Source organism: Pan troglodytes, chromosome 2, assembly GCF_028858775.2.
Source record: "Pan troglodytes isolate AG18354 chromosome 2, NHGRI_mPanTro3-v2.0_pri, whole genome shotgun sequence".
NCBI lineage: Eukaryota > Metazoa > Chordata > Mammalia > Primates > Hominidae > Pan > Pan troglodytes.
In genome coordinates, this window is record NC_086015.1 from 132,780,833 (window position 1) to 132,795,652 (window position 14,820).

At 51.4% G+C, this 14,820-nt stretch overlaps 1 protein-coding gene across 2 annotated transcripts; it reads left to right on the forward strand.

The window, feature by feature from the left end:
• Positions 1–6,201: 6,201 nt before the first annotated feature.
• Positions 6,202–14,480, forward strand: H1-8 (H1.8 linker histone). 2 transcript variants are annotated; one of them, XM_001144407.5, is made up of 5 exons: positions 6,202–6,332; positions 10,384–10,673; positions 11,994–12,357; positions 13,733–13,797; positions 14,095–14,455. In XM_001144407.5, the coding sequence occupies exons 1-5, from the start codon at positions 6,245–6,247 to the stop codon at positions 14,326–14,328; spliced, it is 1,041 nt and encodes a 346-aa protein (XP_001144407.2). In that variant the 5' UTR covers positions 6,202–6,244; the 3' UTR covers positions 14,329–14,455. The 2 variants fall into 2 exon arrangements, with proteins under 2 accessions (XP_001144407.2, XP_063662637.1); XM_063806567.1 differs by lacking the exons at positions 6,202–6,332; positions 10,384–10,673 and adding an exon at positions 11,307–11,469 and having other exon boundaries at positions 14,095–14,480.
• Positions 14,481–14,820: the final 340 nt, after the last annotated feature.

Here is a 14,820-nt window from a genome sequence, read left to right on the forward strand (position 1 = left end):
TGGGCACTTGCATACATAAAGAGAAGGAGCTGCTGCCTTAAGTTGCAGCAAGTTTGGCCCCACCTCATCTCCAGGCAGCCAGCAGATGTACAGAGTGCCTCTTGGGTACAATGGCAGCTCCATTCAACCAAACCTGGGCAAGCTGACCCCATGCCAGAATGCACTGGGGACTCGGAGATGAATTGGAGCCTAGAGACCAAGTCTCTAGGCTATGACCTGGGCTGCCTCACGGCCACAGAGCTCTCTCACGCCAAGGGAGACATGCACCCCTGAAAGCCTGAGGTGCCCCATAAGGAGAGAGTGGGTGCCCTTCCCAACTATGTAGCTTCAGGGCAAGTTCTCTTTCTTTCTTTCTTTCTTTCTTTCTTTCTTTCTTTCTTTCTTTCTTTCTTTCTTTCTTCTTAGCTCCTTCCTTCCTTCCTTGCTTCTTTCTTTCTGTCTTTCTTTCTTCTTTTTCTTTTCTTTTTTTTTTTTTGAGATGGGGTCTCACTTTGTCACCCAGACTGGAGTACAGTGGTGCCCTCATAGCTCACTCTAGCCTCGACTTCTCAGTTTCAAGCAATCCTTCTGTCTCAGCCTCTCAAGTAGCCAGGACCACAGGCACACCCCACCACACCCAACTTATTTTTTATTTTTTGTGGAGATGGAGTCTCCCTATGTTGCCCAGGCTGGTTTTGAACTTCCAGCCTCAAACGATCCTCCTGCCTTGGCCTCTCAAAGTGCTGCGACTACAGGCATGAGCCACAGCACTTGGTTTGGGCAAGTCCTTGAATTTCTCCAAGACTCGGGCCCCTCAGCTATAAAGGAGAGAATTATCCCACTTGGTAGAATTGTCTATAGGGACTAATAAGATTAATGGTGTAAAGGGTGCTGTGCACAGTAGACATTCAATAAATGTGAATTCCCTTCCCAGAGATATGAACTAAGTTCAGAGGAGGCAGCTGCTTGTGTGGTGGGAAATTGACTTGTAAGGAGATTAAAACAGAGAGGGGGGTCTTGCAAAAGTGGGGAAGCAAGTGCTAACTGCCCCCAGTATTCATTCCCTTTCCTTCTATTAACGATATCATCCTAGGTTCTAGCTGGGCACCTGGTTGCTCAACACAAGACAGCATCTTTTGGCTTCTTTTGCACCTGTGGTGGCAGGATATTAAGGTCCAGTCATTGTAGGGTACTCAGAAATGATGTGTGCAGTCTCTAGGTTGTGCATTTTGGAGAATGGAAGTGCCCTCCTTTTCCTCTCGTCTTTTCTTCCTGCTGGCTGGAAAGCAGTCATGATGACTGGAGCTTCCGCACCCATATTAGATCATGAGATAGAATCTGAGGACAGAGAATGGCAAAGTGTTCTCTGGTGTGTCTCACCATGGTTCCCCCATGCTGCCTTAACAGCCCTGGCCAACTTATGCTTAAAGAGTTTCAAGAGGGAAGAGTTTCATGGTTTCTTGTTTAAGTCACTTGTGATTTTGGAGTTATAGCCAATTTCTTTTCCTTCCTTCCTTTCCCTCCCTCCCTCCGTCCGTCCCTCCCTCCCTCCCTCCCTCCTTTCCTCCCTCCCTCCCTTCCTTCCTTCCTTCCTTCCTTCCTTCCTTCCTTCCTTCCCTTCTTTCTTTTCTGAGACAGAGTCTTGCTCTATTGCCCAGGCTGGAGTGCAGTGGCATAATCTTGGCTCACTACAACCTCTACCTCCTGGGTTCAAGCAATTCTCCTGCCTCAGCCTCCCGAGTAGCTGGGATTACAGGCACGCACCACCTTGCCTGGCTAATTTTTTGTATTTTTAGTAGAGACGGGGTTTTGCCATGTTGCCCAGGCTGATCTTGAACTCCTGAGCTCAAGTAATCCGCCTGCCTCAGCCTCCCAAAATGCTGAGATTACAGGCATGAGCCACCACACCTGGCCTATAGCCAATTTCTTTACTAAAACAAAGGGCTTCCAGGCTGCAGCCCAGGAACTCAGGAAGATCGAAGTGCAGGTCCTCTCTGAACTTCAGCTTCTCCATGTATAAATAAAATAGTGAATATAAAATATTTACATGGATGTCAAATGTGGCAGCTGTTACTATTTCTACCCCGCCCTTTATATATTTATTGACTAAAAGTCAGGAAAGAAAAGTCACAAATGTCCTGATGTTACAGGGGCTGGAGTTACACAAAGCAGACACCCTAAAACTGCTTCCAAAAGTTCAGAACTGTGATCTTCAGAACTGTAGGGCAGTTCACATGTAGGCCGACCCCATTCAGTGTTTCATAACTAGTTCTCAGCAGAAGTTACATTTCATACAGGCCTCAGTAAAAAATCACAGAAGCTCACCAAGCGGCCCATTGTCCCTGCAGTCTGATGCTCAGAATTACCATTTCCCTGTAAAAAGGCAATCCTCTAGAGGAATTTTTAGATCATGCAGCACATTTTAGAGCTTCTTCCCTTCAAATGCGAAACTCGATCCTGGCACAGCCGGGAGCATGGTTTCGGAAGAAGCTCGTGGGAATGTTTCTATCACTGAGTGTTGCTCTACTTCTCAGTTCTTGGAAGTGTCCCATAAATGTGATCAAAATTGCTGCCCCCACTTGTGCCAACTTCCATTTGCCTCTTTGCTTCGTCTCCTGCTCCAGCATAGTCCCGGAAGAGGGTTTTCAGGCCTCCAGCACTGGGACCTCCAGGTATCACAGTAATGGGTACTGAGCACCGACCGTGTGCCAGGTGCTGTGCTGGGCACCAGGGATACCACCAGGAACAAGACAGATACAGCCCTGCTCCTCTCCCAGAGCGCAAAGGCTGGAGACACGGAAGCAGAGCTGCGATTCAGAGCGCTTGAGGCTCTCCAGGAGCAAGGCTGGGGCCTGGCAGAGCCCAGAGGAGGGGCCCCTAACCTTCTAGAGGCCAGGGAAGGCTTTTCTGAAGATGCGGCATCTACTCTGAGGCCAAAAGATGAGTGGGAAAGAGTCCAGAGAAGGGGGGGCAGTGCGTACAGAGGGGCTTTCTAAGGCCAAGTGTATCAATTGACTTGTACGGCAAGACAGACAACCCCAACACTTCATGGCTTAAAACAACAAGCTGCATATCATTCATGACTCTGGATCAGCCAGGCAGATCTGCTGATCTGAACCAAGCTTGGTCAATTTCGGCTGGGCTCATTCAAGCATCTGTGGTCAACTGGAGGGTTGGCTGGGGACTGGCTGGTTGACCCTCAGATGGCCGGGTAACAGGGGTGATGGCCATAGGCCTCAGCATCTGGCAGGCTAGCTAGGGGCTATTTAACATGGCAATGGGACTGGCATACCATCATTTCTGCTATTGGTCAAAGCAAGTCATAAGATTTAAGGAATCCACTCAGACTTAAGAAATGTGTGAGGGGCCAGGTGCAGTGGCTCATGCCTGTAATCCCTACACTTTGGGAGGCCAGGTGGGAGGTCACTTGAGGCCAGGAGTTCAAGACCAGCCTGGGCAACATAGCAAGACTCCATTTCTAATATATATACATACATATATATACACATATATATATGTGTGTGTGTGTGTATGTGTGTATATATATATATATATATATATTTTTTTTTTTTTTTTTAATTAGCCAGGCATAGTGGCATGTGCCTGAGTCCTAGCCACTTGGAAGACTGAAGTAGGAGATCACTTGAGTCCAGAAGGTCGAGGCTGCAGTGAGCTATGATTGCACCACTGCACTCCAGCCTGGGCGACAGAGTGGAACCCTGTCTCAAAAAACAAACAAACAAACAAACAAGAAATGTGAGAGGGGTTGCAAAGTTGCATTGCAAATGGGCAGGAGTGAAAAATTGGGGGCAGTTCTGCATCAATTCAACACACACAGAGGAGACAAAAGGGGCCCGATATCAGCACATGGCCCATTCCAGGAGCCGCAGTGTGGGTGAATTGTGGGATTCAAGCGGGGAGGAGGCTCCTTAAGTCAGACTGAAGAGCATGAACTTTCACCCACGGGCAGTGGGGAGCCATGCAGGATGCTAAGCGGGGGAGTGAAATCTGACTTCACTTTAGAACACTTTGATGACCACAGCCTCCCCGAGTCCAGATCTCTGGTGATGGAGAGCCCTCTGGGAAAATTCCACAATAAAGAGACTACCTAGAGAAGAATGTATGCTGTTTAAAACCCATCCCTTCCTCAGAGGTAACCACTTCTACTATTACCTTGGTATGAATCCATTCAGAACTTTTTTCTACTGCTTGTGACTGGTAAGATAAAAAAACAAAAAAATTTTTTAAAAATTAAAAAGAACTATTGTGCCTTCACACACACACACACACACACACACACACACACGCGCGTGCAAGTTTTGTCTTCTCAGTAGTTGGGGTGTACTCTCCGATACATTCTGGTTCACTCCTTTTCACTACTGCATACTACTCCACTGTGCGAATAGGCCACAGTTTACTTGTTCACTCTCCACCTGATGGGCATTTATGTTGTTTTGAATTTCTGCTAAGATTGAAATAAACATCTTTGCACGTAAGTGTATATGTTTGTCTCAGATCTACACCTAGAGTGGAATAGGTGGGTTGTGGAGTGAGCCCCTCCTTAGTTGTATGAAACATCGCTGAATTGCTTTCTAAGGCGGCTACCAGCTCACTCCCCACCCCCCAGCAGCTATACTTTCCTTGAATCCTAGTCACTCACTATTGATAGACACTTACATCTTTGTCATTTTGCTGAGTGTGAAATACAGCCTCTTTCTTGTTTGTTTTCTTTTCTTTCCCTCCCCCTTTTTTTGGGGGGGGCAGGGTCTTACTTGTAGCCCAGGCTGGAGTGCAGGGGTGTGATCACAGCTCCCTGCAGCCTTGACCTCCCAGGCTTAAGCAATCCTCCTGCCTCAGCCTCCCAGGTAGCTGGGACTACAGGTGCACACCACCATGCCCAGCTAATTTTTGTATTTTTTGGTAGAGACAGGATTTCACTTTTTTGCCTAGGCTGGTCTTGAACTCCTGGGCTCAAGCGATCCTCCTGCCTCAGCCTCCCGAAGTTCTGGGATTACAGGTATGAGCCACCATGCCTGGCCTCTCATCCTTGTTTTAATCCATCTTGTCATTTTATATTATATTATATTATTTTATTTTATTTATTTATTTTTGAGACACAGTTTCACTCTTGTTGCCCAGGCTGGAGTGCAATGGCTCGATCCTGGTTCACTGCAGTCTCCAGCTCCCAGGTTCAAGTGATTCTCCTGCCTCAGCCTCCCAAGTAGCTGGGACTACAGGTGCACACCACCACGCCCAGCTAATTTTGTATTTTTAGTAGAGATGAAGTTTTACCATGTTGGCCAGGCTGGTCTCAAACTCCTGACCTCAGGTGATCCGCCCACCTCAGTCTCCCAAAGTGCTAGGATTGCAGGCCTGAGCCACCGCACCAGCCCACCTTGTCATTTTAGATGGCTGCAGAATATTCTGCAGAAAGGGTGTGATTTAGCCAGGCCTTGGGTGTTTGCTTGGAAAGTTTTTTTTTTTGTCTGTCAATTTGATGGGAAAAAGTAGTATTTCACCATTGTTTCAATTTGAATTTTCTCAAATGCCAAGGAAGTTGAGTGTCCATTTTCCTGTTTCTGTTCCTCACCCTTTAGGCTGGTGAATTGCCTGTTTATATTCTTTGTCCATTGTCCCAGTGGATGTTGTCCTTATCTATGAAGACTTTTGTGAAGCATCCTCCGTTATTGATTTATTTCTTTAAAAACAAAACCAAAGGAGGGCATAGGCCCAGAGAGCCTGGCTGGCCTCAGAAGGGACTACTCTGATCGAGGGGCATGTGCTCTGGGCAAAAGTAGCAGTTGGGCTGCCTCCAACTGCTACTTTTTGAGAAATTGAGGCCAGCAGTGGCGTGGGGCAGCCCATTGCCCACCTGGTAGGATTAGAGGGCCGCCTCAGCGGCCTCCCTGACAACACAGGTGACCCCAATTCCTCATCAGCATCTCCAGCCCCTGGTGGGCAGAGGGCACAGGCGAGATCAAGCATCTCAGCTCCCAACATTGCACCATGGGGACTGAGACCCAGAGAAGTCAAGCGACACCCCCAAGCTTACACAGGAGTGGGTAGTCCAGCTGGGGCTCCCTACAGAAGGCAGGATGCTGTGCCCCATTCCACACCTCCAGCCCCAGTCAGCAGCTTGGAGCACTCCCAGCCCAATCAGGGCTGATTGGAGTGGTGGGGGTGGGCTGCTGGTATATAAGCCTAGGGGGCAGGCCCAGCAGCCTCACACCCGGGTGAGGGGTCTGCTGCTGCACCTGTCGGTCTCATGGCTCCTGGGAGCATCACCAGCGACATCTTACCCTCCTCGACTTCCACAGCAGGATCATCCAGGTCTCCTGAATCTGAAAAGCCAGGTGAGCAAGAGGAGGCAGCTCCTCCCTCATCCCTGCGAGCCCACTCTCTGGGTTGCCTTTGATGCTCCACCCCTGCTTCTCGTTCTTTCCCAGCCTGGCCCCAGCACCTACCCAGCACCCACCCAGCACTCACCCAGCACCCACCCAGCACCAAGCTGCTGAGCTCAACTGCCTTTTGGCTGAAGAGCTGATCTACAGGTAGCAAGGCCAGGTAGGGCCTGGGGGCTGGGGCCGGCCTCGCTCAGGGAAGAGCCACAGGGCCTTCCAGCTGGAGCCCGTTTCCTGCTGGGACCGTAGCCCGTAGCCAGGCTGCAGCTGTGGGCAGCTAGTTGGAGGGACTAGGGCAGGAGCATTTTATGCAGGGCTAGGCATTCCAATTTTCAACCAAAAAACACCTCAGGGTTTATCTGGACATGAGGGTGCACCGAGGCAAACCAGGCCCAGTTCACTCCCTTGAGGACCTCCCGGTCTGATGGGGAAGCCTGGCCCATGGCTTGTTGCTGTTTGCTAATGTGATGTGTGCTTCAGTGGCGGTAATCCAGAGCTGGAGGAGCCCAGAGGAGTCCCCTAACCCACTCTGGGAGGTCAGGGAAAGCTTCCCAGAAGAGGTGACCCTGAAGGATGGGTGTGCCTCAGCCGGGGGAAGTGTTCTATTTGCCAAGACACCTAGGGAGATAGGGAGGGGGTCCAGGTGCCGAGAAGTAAAAGGGCAGAGTTAACTGGGAAGTCAGAGGTGTCCAAACCAAGGTGCATTTTGAGCCTTGAAGGATGAGTGAGAGCAGGCTGCATGGCCGGGAGGAGAGAGGCAGCCCAGGCAGAGGAAATGGCATGGGCTAAGGCCCAGAGGCCAGTGCGCCAGCAGCTTGTCTCGGAAGCTGCATCTTCCTTCTGGGAAGGAGGGAAGTGCTGGGGCAGTGCTAGGGGAGCAGTGGGAGGGCCTCCAAGGCGGTCTTCAGTTAGGTCAACTTTTATATTGAACAGGGAGCCATGGATGGTTTCAAGCAGGGAGGTGAGGGGTGTGAGATGCAGCGAGGAGAATGCATGCGGTGGGGAAGAGGCAGTGGGGAGGAGGCTGGGGCTGGGGATTTGGAGAGGAGAGGCCAGAATATGGAGAGAAAAGCCTATGGGGAGGCCTCGAGTGGGTGTGGTGAGGAGGAAAGGGCCCAGAATGCCCCCAGTTCTTGCTTGGATGTTGGGTAGGTATGGGCAGTGGGGGCGTGGGGCATTCCTGGAAGAGAGAGGAAGGGCAGATTTGGGGGGCTGAGCTCTGTTCTGGACATCCTGGTATATGGCAGGCATGGAATAGCTGCCGAATGAGGGGCTGGGATGAGAGGGAACAGACCTGAGGGAGGACTGCTGGGGGTGGCTCTCTGGGACAGACATGGTCTGGGGGAAGCAGAGGAGGGGTTGGAGCTGCTCGTGAAGTCAGGCCAAGCGAAGACCCTTGGGAAGCCCTGTAGCACTGCAGCTGGGAGGGCTCAGACCTCCTTAGAGGCCCCCATCCCCACTGTACGGATGAGAAGACTGAGGCCTAGAGGGAAGAATGAAACTCCCGAGAACCCGGGAGTGACCCAGGACTACACCAGCTCAACGCCTTTGGCCCCCAAATGAATATTCCCACACTGGGCTCATCATGGCCAGGACCCAACAGGGGTTGAAGTGGTTAGGTCTCTTTATAATTTTGCTCTAGATCTAGAGTTTCATGTTTTTTTTTTTCTATTGAAAAACAATTTTAATATAGCCAAATTTTTTTGTCTTTTTTTTTTTTTTTTGAGACAGGGTCTTGCTTTGTCACCCTGGCTGGAGTGCAGTGGTGTGATCTCAGCTCACTGCAGTCTCCACTTCCCAGGCTCAAGCAATCTTCCCACCTCAGCCTCCCAAGTAGCTAGGCCTATAGGCACACACCACCACACTCTGCTCATTTTTAAAGATTTTCGTAGAGTCGAGGTCTCACGATATTGCCCAGAATTTAAGTCTTTAAATTCTGCAGATTGATCAGAAATCAACATTTCCATTCACCACATTTAAATCCAGTTTCATATTTAAATCCTTTTTATGCATTTCATGGTGACTGACAACTTCTCATGCTTCCCCTACCCTTGATCCCACTTCATTTGCAACTTTTTTATAACACCTTATTGAGAAATAATTCCCATACAATACAATTCACCCTTTAAAGTGTGCAATGGCTTTTGGTATACTCAGAGTTGTGTATCCATCTCTATAATCAATTTTAGAATATTTTCATTCCTTCAAGAAAACCAGTACCCATTAGCAGTCACTCTCCACCCCCACTCCCTAGCCCTGGCAACCACCAATCTGCTTTCTGCATCTATGGACTTCTTATTCTGGACATTTCATATAAATGGAATCAGACAGTATGTGGCTTTTTCTGACTGCCTTTTTTCACTTTGCATGTTTCAGGGCTCCTCCATGTCGTAGCCAGGGCTTCACTCCTTTGTATGGCTGGATAATATTCCACGGGATGGGTAGCGACCACATTTTGTTCATCCATCTGTCAATCATTCATCATGGATGTTTGGGCTGGTTCCATCTTTGGGCCGACATGAATAGTGCTGCTATGAACATTCATGTGTACATTTTTGTGTGGACATGCGTTTTCATTTCCCTCAGGTATATACCGAAGAGTGGAATTTTTTGGTAACTTTTTATTATGAAAACTTTCAGGGCCGAGCATGGTGGCTCATGCTTGTAATCCTAGCACTTTGGGAGACTGAGGTGGGAAGTTAGCTTGAACTCAGGAGTTTGAGACTAAACTGAGCAATGTAGTGAGACCCGTGTCAAATAACAATAATAATAATAATAATACAAAAATTAGCCGGGCGTGGTGGTGTGTGCCTGTGGTCCCAGCTACTTTGGAGACTGAGGCAAGAGGATCACTTGAGCCGGAGAGGTCAAGGCTGCAGTGAGCCATGATTGTGGCACTGCACTCCAGCTTGGGTGACAGATTGAGACCCTGTCTCCATAAAACAAAATAAAAAACTTTCAAATGGATACAAAAGTAGACTACCAAATGGTCTGTAACTCCCTTCCACTGTACCCGTCACCCAGCTCCAACAGTCACCAGCTTGTGGACACTCTTGTTTCATCTGCTGGGTTATTTCAAAGCAAATGCTGGATTTATTTATCATTTCATCTGTAAATATCTTTTATAATATTTACCTTTAACAGATAAGAGCCTTTTAAAAAGCAATTGTAATACCATTAGCACACCTGAAACAATATTATCCCTAATATCCGATATTTCCTTCCAGTGCTCACATTTATCTGTTGCCTTTCTTTTTCCAGTTGGATTGTTCAAATCCTGCTCTGGGAATGAGCATTTGGTTGAGAGGTTTCCTAAGGACCTTTAGTCCATAGGGTGCCCCTCCCACTTTTTCTTTCCCCCCTTATTTGTGGAAGAAACCCGGCTGTGTGCCCTGGAGAGTCTCTCAGTCTGGGTGCCTCTGAGAATGTGCACATAGCCCCCGGAGGTCCTGTAAACCCATAGTTATGAAATTCACCCAATTTAGATTGTTTTTCTAAAGGAATACTCCATTCTTTAAAAAGAGAGATTTGGCTGGGCACAGTGGCTCAAGCCTGTAATCCCAGCACTTTGGGAGGCCGAGGCGGGTGGGTCATGAGGTCAGGAGTTCAAGACCAGCCTGGCCAACATGGTGAAACCTTGTCTCTACTAAAAATACAAAAATCAGCCAGGTATGGTGGCAGCGCCTGTAATCCCAGCTACTTGGGAGGCTGAGGCAGGAGAACTGCTTGAACCCAGGAGGTGGAGGTTGCAGTGAGCTGAGATCACGCCATTGCACTTCAGCCTGGGGACACAGAGAGACAGTGTCTCAAAGAAAAAAAGAGAGAGAGACTCAGTGAGCCTTGAGGGGAGACCATCCGGGAGCTCCCATGCCAGCGGTCAGTGTCTTGGGGAGAGGGGGGCATCTGATCCTTGCTGGACCCTCACCCACCCCCCACGGGCCAGCTGACGCCTGCCACTGAGTTGTGACTGGGCCCCGGGTGATGGCCTGCCATGTCTCCTCAGGCCCGAGCCACGGCGGTGTCCCACCGGGAGGCCCGAGCCACAGCAGCCTCCCGGTGGGACGCCGCCACCCCCCGGTGCTGCGCATGGTGCTGGAGGCGCTGCAGGCTGGGGAGCAGCGCCGGGGCACGTCGGTGGCGGCTATCAAGCTCTACATCCTGCACAAGTACCCAACAGTGGACGTCCTTCGCTTCAAGTACCTGCTGAAGCAGGCGCTGGCCACTGGCATGCGCCGTGGCCTCCTCGCCAGGCCCCTCAACTCCAAAGCCAGGGGGGCCACTGGCAGCTTCAAAGTAAGCGCCCCTGAGGGAGGACATAGCCCAGGGTTGGAGCAATGGTCCTGGCCTCTGTGAGTGCTGCGGCCTCTACTAGAAGGCCTTTCCCCTCCGGTCCCCTGTCCTTGTTCCTCCTGTGGTCTCAGCCGAGATGCCCTCTCCTCTAGGAAGGCAGGTAGTGTGCCCTCTCTGAGCTCCCACTGCAAGAGTCACCCTGTTGGTGTCCAGGACAGGTGAACTGTTGCATGTTTGGGATCCCAGGGCGTGTGTCAGCTGTGCTAACTTCTGGGTCCTGGGCACGTAGCCCCTTCCTGGAATTCCTCACCACAGCAAAGGGTTTTCCCTCTGCTGGCACCTCCCTGAGCAGCCATGTCCTCTGTTTCAAAGGGGAGAGTTTCATCTTTATAAGGAGGCTCCAAAAGGGGACCCATGCCAGGTCACTCAGAGCTGAGGCAGGTCTGGGACAAAACTGCACCCCAACATCAGGACTGTCATCAGCCACCAGGAATACCTCAGGGACCAGACCCATGGCCTGACTTGTCATTGCTGGGCCCCCTGCATCTTGCCTAACTTCCTGCATGTAGCAGCTGCCATGACAGTTGCCATGGAATGCTGGGGAACATTCTCAGCCTACCCCAAGCCGGTCCCTGTGGTTACCTGGTGACAGATCACAGAAAGTCCCACCCTGGTAGAACTCCTGGGCGTGGGTCAGAGCCTGGACTTGCGTCACAGCAGGACCAGGCGGCTAAGCAGGGAGAAGAGCCAGAGGGGCGTCAGGTGTCTGATGCGGTGTGCTGGCAGTTGAGGGGTGAAGGTAGTTTCTAGTCTTGGTGATGGGGAGCCCTGAGGATTGGGGGACAGGAAAGAAACAGCTTGCCAGGAGCCCTCCCTTCCCTGCCGCTCACACCCTTGGTGATTGTCCCGCTGTAAAGATGAGAAGACGTGGCTGTGGTACACGGCTGGAGGAGGGCGGAGGAAGCTGTGAGCCCAGAGCCATCTGACCTCAGCCCATGTTCTGCTGAGCGTCAAGGGGCGAGGTGGTGGGGGCATGGGGCATGAGGCAGGGCAGCGCTTCAGGGTAGTGGGGGAGGAGGAGTCCAGAGGCACAATCTGTGGGAAAGTGGCAGGCCTAGGGCAGGTGGTTAAGAGATCCTGAGATCCTAGAATCATAGTAGACAGTGCCTCCAAGGACAGTGGCTTCGTGACTTCTCCCTGCCTCTCACTGCCTGTGGAGCCCCACTGTTTGGAACGAGGCCTCCCATTCGGAGTCTTACAGGGGGTGGGGGGCGTGAGGCACCTGAGGCTCTGCTTTCAGCCCCACCCCGTGTCCTTCTCCAGTTAGTTCCCAAGCACAAGAAGAAAATCCAGCCCAGGAAGATGGCCCCCGCGACGGCTCCCAGGAGAGCGGGCGAGGCCAAGGGGAAGGGCCCCAAGAAACCAAGTGAGGCCAAGGAGGACCCTCCCAACGTGGGCCAGGTGAAAAAGGCAGCCAAGAGGCCAGCAAAGGTGCAGAAGGCTCCTCCCAAGCCAGGCGCAGCCACAGAGAAGGCTTGCAAGCAAGGCGGCGCGGCCAAGGACACCAGGGCACAGTCGGGAGAGGCTAGGAAGGTACCCCCCAAGCCAGACAAGGCCATGCGGGCACCTTCCAGTGCCGGTGGGCTCAGCAGGAAGGCAAAGGCCAAAGGCAGCAGGAGCAGCCAAGGTAGTTGTGTGACTTGTAGGGGGTGGTGTGGGGATGGGGGTCTTGACAGCCACTGGAGCGGGGGCGGGTAGCCAGCTCTGGAGAGGGGTTTCCTTATCTAGTGCATGTGTCCTGAGTGCTGGGCTTGACCTGGAGAGAGAGAACTCATGGTAGCTGGTTGGGGGAAGGAGGCAGACATTTCAAGGGTTATGAAGGGGGAAGCAGAGACCAGGAGACTGACTCATTCTTGAGGCAGTGGTCATGGAAGGCTTCCTGGAGGAAGGTGTCTTAAGCAGGGGAAGGGCCTGTGCAAAGGCCTGGAGGCATAAAGAAGGTGGAGTTTTTAGGCCGGGCATGGTGGCTCATGCCTGTAAGCCCAACACTTTGGGAGGCCAAGGCGGGCGGATCCCTTGACGTCAGGAGTTTGAGACCAACCTGGTCAACATGGTGAACCCCCGTCTCTGCTAAAAATACAAAAATTAGCTGGGCATGGTGGTGTACACCTATAATCCCAGGTACTTGGGTGGCTGAGGCAGGAAAATCACTTGAACCCAGGAGGCAGATGTTACAGTGAGCCGAGATCGCACCACTGTACTCCAGCGTGGGTGACAGAGTGAGACTCGGTCTCAAAACACAAAAAGAAGGTGGAGTATTTGAGGAACTGCACAGTTTTGGCAAGGAGAAGCTGTGAAGGGCAGCTGGAATCAGGGCTTTATCTGGAGGACAATGCAGAGCTGTGGAAGGATTCTGACAGGAAGCAGCTAGGGCTAGAGTTATTATTTTTTTCCCTCTCTCTCTTTTAGAGACAGGCTCTTGCTCTGTCACACAGGTGAGTGCTGAGCCCAGGAATTAGAGACCAATCTGGGCAAGACACTAGGATCCCATCTCTGCAAAAAATAAAAATATTAGCTGGCATGGTGTTGCATACCTGTTGCCCCAGCTACTTGGGAGGCTGAGGCAGGAGGATCGCTTGAGCCTGGGAGGTCAAGGCTGCAGTAAGCTGAGATCGCCCCACCACACTCCAGCACGGTGACAGAGCGAGACCCTGTCTTAAAAGTAAAAAAAAGTATCCTGGCTGCCAGGTGGAAGACAAACTAAAGGCTCGAGCTGACAGGCCCGTTAGACGTTGGCTTTGGTGGGCTTGGAGCACTAGTGCTTTGCCTAGAGCAAGTGCTTCCGTTAACCCTCCAGCCACTCTGTGAGGGGCATGCTATTATTCCCAGTCTTCAAACTAGGTCACTGAGGCTCAGAGTGGCTAAATGATTTGCCCCATGTCACATAGCTGAGTGAAGACCTAGGACCTGGGAGGAATGGGGGTTCTAGAGCCCCTGAAACTTCCTGCCCCACCAGCAGTTCCTCCTTCTTCCCCTATAAAACCTCCTCCATCAAATTCCAGGAGATGCTGAGGCCTACAGGAAAACCAAAGCTGAGAGTAAGAGTTCAAAACCCACGGCCAGCAAGGTAGGCGCCTGCATGAATTTCCTGGCCTGGCTGCCTGCCCTGAACAGGCCAGAGCTTGGGCATCCCACACTCAGCCCCCGGAAGGGTCAGCCAGGGATGGGGCTCAATTTCTTTTCCTACAAAGCACAGTCCACCACCTTCTCTCTGGTCCCCTGGCACCCTGGGGGTGTTGCCATCCCCATCTTACAGATAAGAGACTAAGGCTTAGAAGGGTGATGTTGTGTACCCAGAGCCGCCCAGAGCTGGGATTTCAGCCCTTCCCAGCTGTCTCTTTGCTCCTGGTTTGCTTTCGTATAGGTCAAGAATGGTGCTGCTTCCCCAACCAAAAAGAAGGTGGTGGCCAAGGCCAAGGCCCCTAAAGCTGGGCAGGGGCCAAACACCAAGGCTGCTGCTCCTGCTAAGGGCAGTGGGTCCAAGGTGGTACCTGCACATTTGTCCAGGAAGACAGAGGCCCCCAAGGGCCCAAGAAAGGCTGGGCTGCCCATCAAGGCCTCATCATCCAAAGTGTCCAGCCAGAAGGCTGAAGCTTAGGGCCAGAGGCAGGGGCGGAGAGAGACCGAGCCTCTGCCCTAGTTTTTATTCTTCAACTAACCACTGCTCTATTTATTTCATTGTAAGCTATTTATCAATAAAGACTTTTGTTTCTTTTTCCGCACAATTGGTGTGGGTAGAGGCTGAGGTTCAAGGATTTGGCCATTCGGTCCTTCATGAACATCCGCTGAGCACCTGCTGTTTACCTGGCCAATGATGGGGCTCAGATAGGAGGTCCTGCCTCAGGGATACAGACTGTGTGCTATATGGGGCTGCAGCACAGATATCGGGATGCAAAGGGGCTGATGGAGGGAGATTAACTTGGCCCTGCGATCAGGCTTCCAGGACGAGATGGCTTTTGATCCTAAAGGATGGGTAGCTGTTGTCAGGCAGATGAGGCAGAGGATGCCATCTGAGGGGTGGGATGAAAGGAGGGGATCTGTTTAGAAAGAACCCTCTGGCAGTGGAAAGGAAGGATTAGAGTAGCTGAGA

Excerpts from the sequence above, each read along its gene's own strand:
- H1-8 (XM_001144407.5), top strand. The coding sequence starts at position 6,245 with ATGGCTCCTGGGAGCATCACCAGCGACATCTTACCCTCCTCGACTTCC. Across the intron at positions 12,358-13,732 it reads AGGCAGCAGGAGCAGCCAAG|GAGATGCTGAGGCCTACAGG; the intron begins GTAGTTGTGTGA and ends ATCAAATTCCAG. Across the intron at positions 13,798-14,094 it reads CAAAACCCACGGCCAGCAAG|GTCAAGAATGGTGCTGCTTC; the intron begins GTAGGCGCCTGC and ends GCTTTCGTATAG.